General features: G+C 49.4%; 1 protein-coding gene across 2 annotated transcripts in view; it reads left to right on the top strand.

Annotated features, from left to right (window-relative positions):
- The first annotated feature begins 2,235 nt into the window (after positions 1 to 2,235).
- The window catches only part of D2HGDH (D-2-hydroxyglutarate dehydrogenase), a 33,244-nt gene continuing 19,006 nt past the window's right edge, over positions 2,236 to 16,473 (top strand). For both annotated transcript variants that reach the window (XM_008049832.1, XM_021708469.1), the window contains exons 1-5: positions 2,236 to 2,584; positions 9,403 to 9,460; positions 10,447 to 10,586; positions 11,781 to 11,974; positions 13,324 to 13,492. In XM_008049832.1, the coding sequence (XP_008048023.1) occupies positions 2,236 to 2,584; positions 9,403 to 9,460; positions 10,447 to 10,586; positions 11,781 to 11,974; positions 13,324 to 13,492 (910 nt within the window). The remainder of the gene's footprint in view (positions 2,585 to 9,402; positions 9,461 to 10,446; positions 10,587 to 11,780; positions 11,975 to 13,323; positions 13,493 to 16,473) is intronic.

Genomic DNA, 16,473 nt, shown 5'->3' with positions numbered 1-16,473 from the left:
GGCATCCGGCGCTGGCGCCGTCCGTGGGTCCGGATCTGTCGGAGCTGCGTCTTGCACGTCGTCTCGCAGTACGTGCGCGCGTCCGTGGGGGCGGGTTCCCCTCCTGGCGGCCCCTTCTGCCTTCGCGGCCTACCTGACCTCCCGTATCGGCCTGACCAGTCCTGTGGGCGTCCGTCTTCCCCGCGAGATCTCCCCTGAGTCTCCGGCTGTGCATTTCATCTTCCGCCGGCGGCAGGTGCAGCAGCGGCGCCGCATTTTACGGCGAGCGCGGGGTGATTCGTGCCGCTCGCCGAGGTCACCCGCCGCCCGAGCACTGCGTCGTCCCGGGCGTGTGATTCAAGTCGTCCGAGCGCCAGGTGAGCTGCAGTGGCCACAAAACAGAGCGCTCCGCCTCGTTGTGGTGGATGCAAGGATCACCTGGTACCTTTTGCAGAATCCGACTTGGCCACGGTGGGCGGTCAGAGGAGTTTCCCTTTCCTCCCCCCCCCTTTTTTTTGATTCTGCAAACGTTTTTAAAACTTGTGGTAAAATATACATAACACATGAAATGTACCATTTTAACCATTTTTAATGCACAATTCAGTGGTATCCTTCCCTTTCCTTTTAGTGCCTTAAGTCTTAGTTCTGTTCTGAAGGAAGAGGCCCTGAGAGGAGGTTATGGTTTTTGGTTTTTATTTATTTTATTTATTTTCGGAGTCAGAGTCCACTTTGTTGCCCACGCTGGAGTGCAGTGGCATGATCACAGCTCACCGATCACAGTTCATCGCAGACTCGACCTCCTGGACCATGATGCCACTGCACTCCAGTGATCCTTCTGCCTCAGCCTTCCCAGTAGCTGGAACTATGATGTGTACCACCACACTTGGCTAATTTTTTAGAGTTTTTATAGAGATGAGGTCTTGCTAGGTTGCCTAGGCTAGTCTTGAACTCCTGGGCTCAAGCAGTCCTCCTACCTCAGTCTTCCAGAAGTGCTGGAATTGCAGGTGTGAGCCTCCTTGCCCGGCCTTTATTTTTTTATATTTACATTTTTTGTTTTTTTTGAATCGGAGTCTCACTCTGTTGCCCAGGCTGGAGTGCACTGGCATGCTCAGCCTCTACCTGCTGGGCTCAGGTGATCCTTCCACCTCAGCCTTCCAAGTAGCTGGAACTACCACATCTAGCTAATTTTTCTTGATTTGTTGTAGAGATGAGGTTTTGCCAAGTTGCCCAGGCTGGCCTGGAACCCCTGTGCTCTGGCAATCCTCTTGCCTCCGCCTTCCAAAATGCTGGGATTACAGGTGTGAGCCACTGTGCCTAGGCTAAATTTTTTTTTTAATAGAGAGTCTGGTTCTGTCACCCAGGTTGGAGTGCAGTGGCACAACCATGGCTCACTGCAGCTTCAACCTTCTTGTCTCAAAAGATCCTCTTGTCTTATCCTTCTGAGTAGCTAAGACTATAGGTGCAAGCCACTATGTCTGGCTAATTTAAAAAATTTTTTTGTAGAGACAGGCTCCAGGCTGGTCTTGTGCTCCTGGTCTCAAGTGATCCTCCCATCTCATCCTCCCAAGTGCTGGGATTACAAGCATGAGCCACTTCACCCAGCCCAGATTATGGTTTTTGTAAATGTTGTTAAAATATTACACACAGCAGAGAATGCATCATCCATGAGCGTACAGTTCAGTGAATTCTCATGAGGTGAGCACTGCAGGATGAATGCATTCAGGTCAGGAATAGAACCTTCCCAGCATGTGGTCCCTGTACCCCCTGCCAATGTGTTCCCGTATCTTGGGTGGACAGCCTGCACAGGTGCTGCACTGGACTATGTGGAACTCTCCCTGGGCTGTGATGCTTTCATTGCTCTACTGTATTCCAGAGTTGCAGGTTTAGTCATTTTTTTTTTTTTTTTTTGAGTTGGTGTCTCACTCTTGTCACCCAGACTGGAATACAGTAGCATGAATACAGCTAACTGCATCCTCGAACTCCTGGGTTCAGGTGATCCTTCTACCTCATCCTGAGGTTATTCTTCTACCTGTGGTCCTGAGTAGCTGGGACTACAGGGACTACAGGTGTGCCACCATGCCCTGTTAATTGTTTTTGGTTTTTTTTTTTTTGCAGAGACAAGATCTGTGTTGCCCAGGTTGGTCTCAAATTCCTGACCTCAAGCAGTCCTCCTGCCTCGGCCTCCCAAAGTGCTGGGATTTCAGGCATGAGCCACCATATTCAGCCCCAAATCACTTATTTTTTAGGGCAAGAGTGATGGTGCCCCATTGGGTGCCCAGATGGCCTGTGTGGTTCTTCCTGGCCTCCCCAAGATGGCGGCAGACAGCATGTACTCTCAGACCCTCAGTGGAGCAGAGGAGGTGGCTGGGCAGCCGCTGGCTGGCTGGGGTGGCCAGTCCCCTGGCCTACAGAGGCTGCTCTTCAGCATCCTCCCACACCTCTAAGGTGACGCTGACCAAGGATCGCTACCCTGTGCAGCGGCTGCCATTCTCCGTGGTGTCTGAGGAGGACCTGGCCACCTTTGAACGCATCATCCCTGGCAGGGTCATAACAGACCCAGAGGAACTGGAGGCTCCCAACGTGGACTGGCTGAGAACAGTCCGAGGTGAGTTAGGGTCTGTTCACACTGTACCCCAGGGTGGTGGCTTGAGAAATAGCAGAAGGGAGATGTAACACTGTGGAAAACAGAGTTGACTCTTCCATGTGCCTTTCATGCCACAAGAAAAGCTGTCTTGTGGCAACTTTAGAGTGTGCTGAGAATAAAAAGTATAGAAGTTTGTTGGTGCTGCATGACAGCTGCAAATTTAGGTAAAACAGTCCCCAGCTACTCCGAGGGGTATGTGTATGTTAATTACTATGTGCTACTTCTCAGCTCCTGTGTTCATTTCCTTAGGCTGCTATAACAAATGACCCCCAACTGGGGGGCTTATAACAACAGAAATTTGTTAGGATTGGTGTCTTGAGCCTGTAGTCTCAGCTACTCGGGAGGCTAAGGTGGGGAGGATTGCTTGAGCTCAGGAGTTCAAGACCACAGTGAGGTATGATCACGCCACTGCACCCCAGCCTGGGCCACAGAGTGAGACTCTGATTAAAAATAAAACAAAACAAAACCATTCTTAAGTTTTATAATAGATGCTATCCATGAAGCAAGTTCCATGACTTACCAGGTACCACCCCCTGGTCCCTGAGCCATTTTTATTTTTATTTTTTTAAATTTAGAGACAAAGTCTCACTATGTTGTCCAGGCTAGTCTTTAACTCCTAGGCTCAAGCACTCTTCCTGCCTTAGCCTCCCAGAGTGCTGGGATTACAGGCATGAGCCACTGTGCCAAGCCGTTAAGGTAGTCTGGGAGGAAAGTGTAGGAGGGGAGGTGGGATCTCTGGAAATTGAAGCCACGTTAGTCTTTCAGTGGCTTCTTGTCTTCTCAAGCAGTCTTATTCTAATCAACCTTTTGGGAAGTTTCCTGCTCCTCCCCAGGATCAGGATAAGAAGGTAACTAATTGCCTTTCGTGGGGTGAAAATAAACTTAGAGGCAACAAACCTGTTAATTTCTAGCCATAGCTGCAGCTTTTACTCTGTGACCTGATATTAATTCTCTGTAGGTTTTGGGCTTAGCCAAGCCAGGACCCAGTTCTGACTCGTTGCTGCTGCCTGGGTGGTCCTAGGCAGCTGAGTCTTCTCTGCAAAATAGAGATGGCATCCCCACCTCAGAGGGATGCTGGGTGGGCTAGTGGATAAGAACCCAGCAGGGCTTGCTGTTGAGGCTTCTTGGGTTCTTGCGCGCCCAGCCTGCCCAGAAGCCGGCACCTAGAGCCGGCAGCTGCTGCCCTGGTGGATAAGGGACCCCTCCTGGGAAGGAAGCTGTAACTGGGTCTGTGGGGTGACTGCCACTCTCTGCTCCCTTGCCCTGCCTAAGCCTGACTGGGTAGGAACCGGCTAACCCCAGGGTTCTCCTCTCTGGTCAGCTGCCCTTCATGGGAAGCCCTTGCTGTGGGCAGCCTGTCCTGCTGCAAGGCCCACTGCGTGTCTTTGTGCTTATAAGTGAGGTCCCTCCCACGCTTCTGACTCCCTGAGCTCTCTGACAGCGGCACTGAGTCTTTTTAGTCACAGGTTCAGCCCAGAGTATGCTCAGTAGGTGTTTGCTCAGGTGAATTTTGGTTGCTGTATTTTAGTTGAAATACCCCCTTCATGGCCAGGTGCAGTGGCTCGTGCCTGTAGTCCCAACACTTTAGGAGGCAAAGGCGAGAGGATTGCCTGAGCCTACAGGTTTGAGACCAGCCTGGGCAACTTGGTGAGTCCTCATCTCTACAGTAAATAAAAAAATTAGCTGAGTGTTACGGCGCACACCTGTGGTTCCAGCTACTTGGATGTCTAATGCCATCAGGTCGAGCCTGCACTGCACTCTAGCCTGAGTGACAGTGAGACTCTGACTCCAAAAAAAAAAAAAAAGAACTGTGGCTTTCTTTTGGAGAGAAAATTTGTCTAGACTTCTGATCATATAAAAATCTTAACCTAGGGGCTGTGTAGAAAATGTAAGCTATTAAGGGCTGATTGAGACCTCACCATTTTTCTTTCCTTTTTTTTTTTCATCTAAAATTTATTTTGTGGCTTTAAAGGAGGTAAACGCATGAACAGCAATTTTTATTTTGCCAAGAAAGTGACAGTTCATTTGGCAGTATATTTGTAATTATACATAAAATATCTGCCTTATATACATTGACATCCTACAGCCATTTTTCTTTAAACAAAACAGGTATTTTATTTGAAATAGAAAACTTATTAAACATCTCCTCATTCAAAAATTGGGAAGTTTAGGGTCCTGCAATGTGGGGTCCTGCAGTGTGGAGACAGGCAGGGCCCTTGAGACACCTGGGGGCAGTGGCAGGGCCTGGTGGGCTGCACAGCCTGGGGCTGTGTCAAGCAGAGGTTGAGCCTCCCAGCACAGGCTGTATCAAAAGCCTGGGGGAAGCCGGGCTCGGTGGCTCAGCGCTTTGGGAGGCTGAGGTGAGTGGATTGCCTGAACCCGCGGGTTTGAGACCTGCCTGGGCAAATTGGCGAGACCTCATCTCTACAATAAATAAAAAATTAGCCGGGTGTGGTAGCGTGCACCTGTAGTTCAGCTACATAGAAGGCTGAGGCAGAGGATCACCGGAGCCCAGCAGGTCGAGGCTGCGGTGGCTGGGAGCGGCCACTGTACTCCATCCAGTCTGGGTGACAGAGTGAGACTCCAACTCAAAAAAAAAAAAAGCCTGGGGAAGCTGTCCAGAAGGACTTTCTGGGAGTAGGAACAACCAGTGCAGAGCCTCTGAGCAGGGCCTTGATTGGTGCAGCTGGAATGGATGGAGGTGGGAAGGGAGGTTTGAGAGGTCATGGGGCTAGGTGGATGGGCTTGGAGGGGGTATGTAGCTCCGTACTTTTTCTTTGAGCTGATGGGAAGCTACTGGAAGCTGCGTGAAGAGGAGCCTGTGGTGTTACTGCTGTGTGGGAAAGAGGTTCACAAGGCCTAAGTGCAGAAGCTGGGAGCCTTGAGAGGAGAGCAGGAGGTGCTAGGATTGTGGCAGGTGGGTGGAGGTGTGAGAGCGGTCAGGCTCCAGGAGTGTTTGGAGGGAGGTCTGCTGATGGATTGGTCCAATGAGGGATGAGGGTGTGAGAGAGAAAGATGGGCAAGAATGCAGGTGTTTGTCCTGAACAGTTGGAAGAACTGAATTAACACTCGCTGGATTGAGGAAAGTTATAAGAAGAGCCAGTCTTTGGGGAAAACCAGGAGTTCAAATTTGGATGTGTTGAGATGGATATGGCAAGAGAGTCAGTTGGTCCTGGGACTGGCCGGTCTGGAGTCCAGGGCAGGCCCATGCTGGAGCTCAGGGTCCCGGGGCTGGATGACGGTGGGAGCTGGAGGAAGACTGAGCAGGCACGGCCGGGCTGGGAGGAGAGCCAAGAGAGTCTGTTCCAGAAGCAGATGAAGGCAGGCTTGTGGGAGGGAAGGGCCTGTCAGGTCAGGTGCTGGCTGTCAAGTTTGGCTCTGTGGGCATCCTTGGTGACCTTGACAGAAGGGATGAATATGCCACAGGAGGCAAGAGGGGAGACTGTAGTTAGGGGAGATGTCTTGTGGAGGAGTCTGCTGTCCAGGAGGGCAGAGAAGAGACTGGGGCTTTTTGGGGAGCGGGGGTCTAGAGGGTTCCTTTTTAGTTTTAAGATGAGAATGCGCATCTTAAAACTAATGATTGAGGGAATGATCAGTATAGTAGAGAGGGAGAAATCAATGAGCTGGAGGGATGCCCTCAAGAGATTGGGGTGGAGGACCTATGTGGGGGTAGAGCATCTGATGTGGCAGAGGGAAGGCAGTGGTGGGAGGTGCAGTAGAAGGTGGGCAGGGAGGAGGGGTACTGGGCAATGTGTATTCTCAGTAAAACAGGAGCAAGTGAGTTGGCTGAGATGAGGGTAGGGAGGAGTGGGAGAGGGAGGTGCAAAGCAAATGCAGGGCAGGATCAGTGAGGGGTACACTTTTGGGAGGGCCCATGGGCCGGGGTGGTCCTGGTGAGAGGATGAATTGCAGCAGCTGAGGGTTTGAGGGAGCAGGCTAGAGAGTCCTCCTCGTGTTTGGGGGATGCTGTACTCAGCATGAAGTTTTCTGAGGAGTGGGGCAGAGCTTCGATGGAGGTGACTGGAGTCCCTGGTGTCTGTAGTGTCACTGAGTTGACAAGGTCCTTCTTTAAAGAGAGGATAGTAAGTTGTTTAGACTTGCAGGCCACATGGCCTCTGTTGCAGCTGCCCAACTCTGTGGTCCTAGTGCAAAGACTGTCAGACAAATGCAGACAATGGGCATGATTGTGTTTCCATAAAATATTATTTACAGAAGTAGGCAGCACATGGGATTTGGCCTATGGGTTGTAGTTTGCTGACCCTGTTGTGGGTGGATACTGAGATCCCAGGAGATACTAGGAGGAGCTGGGGAGAGCTACGTGAGTGGGACAGTGTCTGTGAGCAGCAGGGCTGACTGGTGGTGTTTGGAGGCCGTGGGGCAGGGGGGCACCTACTGCACCCCAAACCCAGAGGACTGTGGGGAGGCAAAGACCAATGAAACCAGAAGATGGCAGCAAGTCTCAGAAGCCTGGGACACGCGAGTGAGTGGAGGAATGGAGGAAAGGAGTGAACAGGGCTAACCTGTGGTTCTCCTTGGAGGCTGAGGTGCTGGGATATTGGGGAAGGGCATTTTTTGGTTGTCATAAATGGCAGAGGGTGCTGTGGCATGCAGTACTGGGACAGGAGGGATAGCACCCCAGCATGCCTGATGCTCTGCTGAGAAGTGCAGGGATGTTTACAGTGGTGGGAAGAGGCAAGCCCAAGAGGAGAGTACCCTAACCCTGGCGTGGGGCTGGCTTTTCTGCCTAGAAGTGTTAGGGGCTGGTCTTCTGTGGCCCAAGCAGACACTCTTTCTTCAGGTCTGGGCGTTTTCTTTCGTCATCTCTGGTGGCTCCTGCCTCCAAGTCCCTGCTCTCTCCTAATGGAACTCCCATCATTAATGGACTGGACAATTGGGCGGGACTCTCCTTTTTATCTTTTCTATTAGAAAGTAAATATGATGAGGGCAAGAATCTTGTCTGTTCTCAGTCTTTGATTCTGGAATGCGGCCTGATCCTCAGTGGACACAAACGTATTTGTTGAGAAACACTGTACTTGCACATCAGAAGCTTTCTTGAGTTGAAAGCTTAGCCCTTTGCCAAGAGTCTTGGGGCACCTGAGCTTACACAGGATGACAGGAACACAGTGAGTGCAGACGACCAGGGTCCCCAGACAGAGCTGTACTGGAGGATTGGGACCAAGGCTCAGATGCCAGACAGCCCCCGCTGTTTTGTTTTTCAACAAACAAAAATTGTTTGCTGAAAGGCAATTAAGTGGCTTTCTGAGTCAGAAAAGTAAGCTTAGAAACCATAGCCTGGTTCTTAGAGGAGTAATGACAGAGCATCTGTGGATGTGCCTGCTGCATTCCTGTAGCCTCCTTCACCTGTGAAACTCCTTCAAAGAAATCAAAGGGCAGAGAGAAACTGATCATCGTGGGGCAGCCGTGGATGCAACACCAACTGACTTGCTTAGAGGGCTCCCACCAATCAAATGTGGGCATCAAATAAATAATGGCAGCAAAGAATTGAAACCCAGTGAATAAAACAAGAATCCATGAGCCCACACTGATGTGAATAAACAGCTAAATAGATCCATGGGAGTGAAGAGAAAGTTCTTCCTTATAGTATAAAGTCAGCTAAGAAATGTAGGTGCAGCCGGGCTCGGTGGCTTAGCCTGTAATCCTGCGCCTTTGGGAGGCTGAGGTGAGTGGATTGCCTGAGCCTGCGGGTTCAAGACCCGCATGGGCAACTTGGCGAGACCTCATCTCTACAATAAATCAAAATGAGCTGGGCGTGGTAGCACGTGCCTGTAATTCCAGCTACTTGAAAGGCTGAGGCAGAAGGATCACCAGAGCCCAGCAGGTTGAGGCTGCGGTAGCCAGGAGCAGGCACTGCACTCCAGTCTGGGTGACAGAGTGAGACTCCAACTCAAAAAAATAAATAAATAAATGTAGGTGCATGAATGGTTTTAGAAAAATCACCATTTGGCAACCTCCTAATAACTGATTTAGGCAGAGGTAAATTAACAGATGCTAAAATTAATGGGCAAAGCTTGAGAGCAACAAGATATTTACATAGTGTTCAAGGTATCCCCATGAGATACTTGTTAGTCACAAAGGGAAATGTACTGACTTTCAAGGCAAGTAGCCTGCAGACACCCTGTTACTGTGACACTGAGCCAGCCTCGTTGCTCATGGGATAGGCAGACTTGGGAACCTCCAGTCCAGGTCTATGGGACTTCTGCCCAAAGGGTCCAGCCACAATTGCTGCCATATGCTGTCCCCAGCAGCTGGCCCACTGCCTCCCACCAGCATGTGATGTGGGACTCATTTGTTTTTTTAGAGACAGGGTCTCGCTCTGTCATCTATGCTCTTGCAGTAGCATGATCATAGCTCACTGCAGCCTTAATTCCTGGGCTCAGGCCATTCTCCCACCTCAGCCTCCTGAGTAGCTAGGACTACAGGCACGTGTTGTCACACCAGCTAATTTTTTATTTTTTGTAGAGATGAAGTCTTGCTATGTTGCCCAGACTGGTCTCAAACTCCGGGCCTTAAGTGAGTCTCCTGCCTTGGTCTTCCAGAGTGTTGGGATTACAGGTGTTCATCACTGTGCTCAGCCTGTTTTTACAATCTTGCTCTTATATGTGAGTGTCTGCAGCCTTACTGATGATCGTGACCCCATGGGTTGCCTCACTGAGGAAGAGAATGTGCCTGTGAGGAACATTCTTTTGGGCAAGTGTGGACAGGACTCATCTGGGTTGCTTCTCTCCACATTGTCTGACAGGGGCTTTTTTCTGTCACAGGCTGTAGCAAGGTGCTGCTGAGGCCCCGGACAACAGAGGAGGTGTCCTGCATCCTCAGGTAATGTGAAGGTGCCACAGCTCCTGGTCCTGCCTTGTTTTCGTGTCACTCATGAGTAGTTTTCTCGTGAAGCCTGTGAGTAGCAAGTGGTGACACAGTGAGAAGCTGCAGATGGCATTTTGGTTTATGTTACCTCAGTATATTTTCTGCTGGCATATGTACGGTTTTTTTAAAGTGTTAGCACACGCTGTCTTTGATTTTTGTAGTCATTTCCTCCCATTTGGCAATACCTACGTCCATTTCTTGGTGCTGATTGTTCTTCCATGTGGTTTTTAACGCATGGAAGATAATCTACCTTCAATACACTACAATTCACCAGTTCCCTGGAGTTGCATCTTGAGCTGGTCTCCAGTTTTACCTTGTTATAATTAATGCTTCAGAATATCCTTGGCAGGTGAACTTTGGGGCAGTTCCTACTTTCCCTGTTAGAATTCATCCCTGGGACTTGCTACTGCCAGGGTTTACTTGATGCATGTGGGCAAATTGCTCTCCAGGGACAGGGAGTTCTGCTTTCTCCAAACCCTTGCCCATTGAGTGTCCTCATTGTTTGGGGTCTTTGCAAAAGCAGGCAGGAATTGCAGGGAGTAGGGGTGGTGGGCTGTGGGGCCGTGAGCTGGATACTCTGTGAGCACCATGAGAACAGAAGGCAGCCAGGCATACGGAACTTTCTGTACTTAGAGGTGAGACCTTATAGGCTGTTAGAATCAGGGCCTCACCTTCAATTTGGGGAACATTTTGTGTCTGTCTCTGTCTGTCTCTGTCTCCCTGTGCACAGTTTTAGAGTGGACATCTGGCCTTCCTCAGGAACCCTCATGTGTGGACTGAGGAGAGCCTCCATTGAGGCAGCGGTCAGGGCAACCTGGCTGGGTGGTGGAAAGGCCATGAAGGGGCATTTGGGATCAGGCAATGGTCCTGCAGCATGTCCCTTGGGAACAGTGATGTGGGAGTGGGGACAGGGCCCCGATTCCTCTCTGTGCTCATTCTAGGCACTGCCATGAAAGGAACCTGGCTGTGAACCCACAGGGGGGAAATACAGGTATGGTGGGGGGCAGTGTCCCCATCTTTGATGAGATCATCCTCTCCACTGCCCTCATGAACCAGGTCATCAGCTTCTACAGTGTATCTGGTAAGCCAGTGCCACCTATAGGAGCTGACTGCAGCATGTCCTTCCCGGTACTAGTCAGAGTTCCTTCCTTGTCTGCCCATGGGACTGTAATTGGGCAAGCTAGTGTGCCAGGGGTGGGGGTGAGGAATAGGGCACCTGGGCTGGGAAAGAACCAGTAGCTATAGCTTGACTGCCCAGCCCTATCACACCTAGCCCTTCCACCAGTGTCTGCTGTGGGGTCACTTAGATGATGTATGCTATGGATTTGTCACTCTGCTTCCTTCCGACTCCAGCCCTTTCTGGAGGTGTGTGAGGTACAGTAGGCAACAGGCGTGAAGAGGCTCCTGTGCTCCCATAGTGTGGGCACCCATGAGGTCATGGTCTGCTCGGGAGCAGGCTTCACCCCCCTGGGCGTGGGGCCCTGCTCATTCTCTGCTCTCTGGCACCTGGGCACTGTATAGGTTGTTGAACAGCATCTCTGGCCTCTACCCATGCCATGCCAGCAGCACTCCTAACACAAAATGTCTCTAGACATTGTCAGATGATCCTTGGGGGCAGGATCACTCCCAGCTGAGAGTCACTGCTTTGTAGTAGTCTTCTCTCTTTCATTCCTTTTCTTTCTTTTTTCTTTCTTTTTTTTTTTGAGTCAGAGTCCCGCTCTGTCACCAGGTTGGAGTGCAGTGGTGTGCTCACGGCCACTGCAGCCTCGATCTACTGGGTTCAGGTGATCCACCTCAGCCTTCCAAGTAGCTGGGACTACAGGCATGCGCTACCATGCCCAGCTAATTTTTTTTATTTATTGTAGAGATGAGGTCTTGCCAAGTTGCCCAGGCTGGTCTCAAACCTGTGGGCTCAGGCAGTCCTCTTGCCTCTGCCTCCCAAAGTGCTGGGATTACAAGCCTGAACCACTGTGCACAGCCCATTCCTTTTCATCTACACACATGCTCGGTGTGTGAAGGTTTTCTTCTCTATTTTTGCCTTACCCATTTTACTTCATCACTGTAACCATAAAGGTACCTTTAGGTCCAGATGTTTTGTTCTGGGGGAGGAAGTGGGGGTTTGCCTCTTTTCCTCTGCCCTGGCTATGAGGCTGATGATGTTCCATCTGGGTGGTTTGCATCTGTCGGTGGGACTGGGGTTGGGATCCCCCAGCTGCGAGAATCTCACTCATCCTGGAAGTAGGATCACCATGGAAACTCTGGTTGCTCTCTGCAGGAATTCTGGTTTGCCAGGCGGGGTGCATCCTGGAGGAGCTGAGCCGGTATGTGGAGGAACGGAACTTCATCATGCCGCTGGACTTAGGAGCCAAGGGCAGCTGCCACATTGGGGGAAATGTGGCGACTAATGCAGGTGGCCTGCGGTTTCTTCGATATGGCTCGCTGCACGGGACTGTCCTGGGCCTGGAAGTGGTGAGCCGGGGTAGCAGCTTGTGGTGCAGAGCCTGCCACAGGGGTGTCCTGGCTAGAGTCTTGGGGCTGCACTCACAGGTTCTAAGTGATGGTGCAGGTGCCAGAGGTCCCTTGGCATGTAGGTGATCTTCCTTCCTGTTGTAGTAGCCCTTGGGCCCCTCAGGTACGTGTGGGCTACACACACCCCTGCACTCGGAGGCCCACCCTGACTTCCCATGAGACACATGGGGAGCTGCTAGGGGACTCTTCATAGCAGCAGCAACATTTCACCTGGGCTGGGTTTCCAGGAGCTGGAGTGTGAAGGAAGGTTAATCCAAGGTCAGCTTCATGTACTGACCGACCATTGCCAGCCTCCCCTCTGGCCCTTTGTGTCCCTGAACTCTCACCAATCTGAGTATAATGACAGAGCTCTCTGTCCTTGTCACCCAAGTGCATGGAGCAAACACAAAACTGTTTTGCTTCCATCTGCTAAATCATGACATTCCAGTAGCTTTGTATTCTGGCCAGCTATGGATTATTTTATTGTAAGTCACTTTCTTGTTTTCATGAGCTGTATCAGTAAGCACTGACAAATAAATAACAGCAAACAAGATTGTAACAAGACTTCTGGCCAGGCATGGTGGCTTATACCTATAATCCCTGCACGTTGGGAGGCTAAGGAGGAGGATTGCTTGAGGCCAGAAGTTCAAGACCAGTCTGGGCCACATAGTGAGACCTTGTCCCTGTAAAAATTTGTTTTTAAGTTAGCCAGGCATGATAGCGCATGTCTGTAGGCCTAGCTACTCAGGAATCTGAGACAGGAAGATCACTTGAGTCCTGGAGATCAAGGTAACTCAGAGTGAGACCCTGTCTAGAAAGAAAGGAAGGAAGGGAGGGAGGGAGGGAGGGAAGGAGGAAGGAAGGAAAGGAAGGAAGGAAGAAAGGAAGGAAAAAAGACTCATACAGGCTTACAATGTGGGCAACTGCGATGCCTTATGGCTGAGGGGTCGGGGATGGAGCTGGGCCCTGTGGCAGTATAGTTCTCAACAGTTCTCAATGCTCCACCCCTTTCTATCCCAGGATTGCTCCCTACTCACCCCCAGGTATGTTCCCTGCTTTGAGCAGCTTTGCTCCAGCAGCTGGGCAGTGAGCTTCCTAGTGTGTGGTGGAGGTGGGGTTGGGGGGAATCCCACTTTAACTGAAGGACAAGTCCTTCCTTCAGTGTGATTGGGTAACCACAGGCCTTCCACTTCTGGTCCCACTTAATTCCTAAACTAAACTGGGGTAGGGGGCTCGTGATTAAAGAGATGATCCACTTGGTCTGTTAGGCAACTAGCAGCAAGTGAACACCTGTTCCTCTTCTCTCCCAGGTACTTGCCGATGGCACCATCCTGAATTGCTTGACGTCCCTGCGGAAAGACAACACTGGCTATGACTTGAAGCAGCTCTTCATTGGGTCAGAGGGCACCCTGGGGGTTATCACGGCCGTGTCCATCCTGTGTCCGCCCAAGCCCAAGGCTGTGAATGTTGCTTTCCTCGGTAGGCTTCCTCAATTTACTTCTCATAAAGGGCAGCTGGGTTTGAGCCAGTAGCTATTCCAATGTAGGCATGAGGGAGGGGATGGAAGGAGCCCTCTCAAGACAGTGCATTTCTATTTTCCTGGCTTTTCTGTTTCCAGAGGAATCCAGGACCTGGCCTTCCTGGTGTTCATAGAGTGTAAGTCTGGAGTTAGAGCCTCTCCCTGTCTCTGGTCAGGTCACAGTTTGGTAACTAAGGTTTTGGTTGTCTCTTGCACCCTATTGTGTTCATTATTTAAATAACTTATAGCATAAGCTTCTAAGGGAAATGATATAATTTGCCATAAGGTCTGGGACACAACTCTGTTAATTGCCATGGGGATAAATAGTACCCTCCTGTAAGAAAGGGTAGGTTCACCCATGTCAGTCCAGGTCATTGTCTCAGCAAACACACTTGCTACCATATCTCCATCGTAAAGGACCTTTTGTGTCTCCTTACGCCTCTCAACTACCATTCAGTTTCTCTGCTTCTCTTTGCAGCAGACTTTAAAATGAGCTTACATCCGTTTTCTTCAGTTTTCCTTCCATGATCTACCTTCCAACTCCTTTCCAGCCTGTATTCAGATTGGTTAGGTTTATCTAGCATTTTCTCCTCCACTAGTTCAGAAGTTACACAAACTGCCAGTCTTCTAGAGGCCACAGTAGGCATGTTTAACTTACTAAAACTAAGTTTAGTTGATACCTTCACCTTGCCGGAACATTCAGCAATCTTGAAGAATACTTTAACTCTGTTTATCCTCCCCCTCAACAATTTACATGCTCTACTTGTCATGTATCTTAATTCTGTCTTTAAAAAAAAAAAAACCTGTCGCTGGGCGCAGTGGCTCATGCCTGTAATCCCAGCACTTTTGGAGGCAGAGGCAAGAGGATTGCCTGAAACCCAGGCGTTCGAGAACAGGGAGAGACCTCATCCCTACAGTAAATTAAAAAATTAGCTGGGCGTGGTGGCACACATCTGTAGTTTCTGCTACTTGGAAGACTGAGGCAGAAGGATCGCTTGAGCCCATCAGGTCGCGGCTGCAGTGGCCATGAGCATGCCAGTGCACTCCATTTTGGGCAACAGAGTGAGACTCAAACTTAAAAAAAAAAATCTCTCTAATCATAATTATTATTATTCTGTGGGCCACTTTCTTTGCTCTTCATTCTTTCTTGCTTCAGATCTGTCATTTGGGAACATGCTCATTGCAGATACATCCTTGATCATTTCCTGTAATAAAGGTCTGCTGGTGATCAGTGCTCCCACTTTTAGTGTGTCTGAATATATTTTTATTTCACTTTCATTCTTGAAAGTTACCTTCACAAGGCATACAATTACAGGCTCGTATTTGTCTTCTTTCATCCCATTTAAAATATCATTCCACTGTCATCTGGCTTTAATGTTTTTGGAAAGTTAGCTATCTTCTGGGATTCTGCCTTTTCCCAGTCCCTCCTTGGGACCTTTAGAGATCTTTTTTTTTCTCTTTAGTCTTCTAAAGTTTTCAATGTGTTGTGAGTGAGCATACATTCTTTTTCTGGAATCATCTCTCTGGAATTATTGAACTTAAACCTATGGCTTGGTGTCCTTTACCAGCTGTAGAAATTCTTAGCTATTACTGCTTCAGCTGTTACCTGTTTTCCTCTCTTTTTGGGCCTGTGATTAAACATGTGATAGAACTTCTCAATTTGTCTTCCATGTTTCAACCTCTCTTCCATATTTTCCATCATTTTGACTCTCTGTGCTGCATTCTGCATGATTTCTTCTGATCTCTTTTCTATTTCACTTCTGCTGTGTTCGGTATACTACCAAACCCATCCATGGATGGTTCCCCCGTGTCCATTGAATTTTAAGTTTTTATTATAATAGTTTTTATTTCTAGAAGTTTTGTCTGTATTTTTTAATTGAAATCTACAATATCACTTTTTATAGATTTCTGTTCCTTCCAGATTTTTTTTTTTTTTGAGTTGGAATCTCACTCCACTGCCCAGGCTAGAGTGCAGTGGCATGCTCATGGCCACTGTTTTTTTTTGTAGCGACAAGGTCTTACCAAGTTGCCCAGGCTGGTCTTGAACGCCTGGGCTCAGGCAGTCCTCTCGCCTCCTCCCCCAAAAGTGCTTAGATTATAGGCTTGAGCACTGTGTCCAGACTGTTTTTTTTTTTTTTTTTGAGTCAGAGTCTCACTCTGTTACCCATGTGGGAGTGCAGTGGCATGCTCATGGCCACTGCAGCCTCAATCTGCTGGACTCAGGCAGTCTTTCTACCTCAGCCTTCCAAGTAGCAGGTACCACCCCATTCAGCTAATTTTTTGATTTATTATAGAAACAAGGTCTCGCCAAGTTGCCCAGGCTGGTCTTGAACCCTCAGGCTCAGGCAGTCCTCTCGCCTCTGTGTTGCAAAGTACTGGGATTACAGGCATGAGCCACTGCACCTGACTGGTATTTTTAAGCTCATCATTTGTGGCTTTAAGCGTAGTTAGCATAATTTTTTTTATAATGTCTTATAATCAGAAAATTCAATTTTGTTTTTGAGTCTTGAGGTCTGTTTTTACTGTCCACTGTTTCTGCTGGTTCTTGTTTGTGGTCCCTTTGCTTGGCTACCTTTGGTAGTGTACAGCTCATTGTCATTGAAGAGTTATTTTGGGGGCTCCTAGAGGCCAAGGATCGGGTACCTTCAGAGAGGATTTGCTTTTGCTTGAGTGGCTTTGGGTCCTTCCAATTTGGGAATAACCCAGAACAAGTTCACAGTTCTGTGAACCTCCCAGGCAGCAAGAAGCCAACTTGCAAGTCAGTGCAAAGCTGATTTATCATGATTTATCAGGAGAGTTTTTTCTTCCATTCTCCTTTTTTCTTGTTCTGTTTTTGTTTTTGTTATTGAGTTGGAGTCTCACTCTGTCACCCAGGCTGGAGTGGCTCCCGGCCACTGCAGCCTCAACCTGCTGGGCTCCGGCGATCCTTCCGCCTCAGCCT

The sequence above is a fragment of the Carlito syrichta genome, unplaced genomic scaffold, assembly GCF_000164805.1.
Source record: "Carlito syrichta isolate Samal-C Ts95f unplaced genomic scaffold, Tarsius_syrichta-2.0.1 Scaffold138451, whole genome shotgun sequence".
In the NCBI taxonomy this organism is placed as follows: Eukaryota; Metazoa; Chordata; class Mammalia; order Primates; family Tarsiidae; genus Carlito; species Carlito syrichta.
Note: the sequence above shows the minus strand (reverse complement) of the source record. Positions and strands in the feature narration are given on the sequence as shown.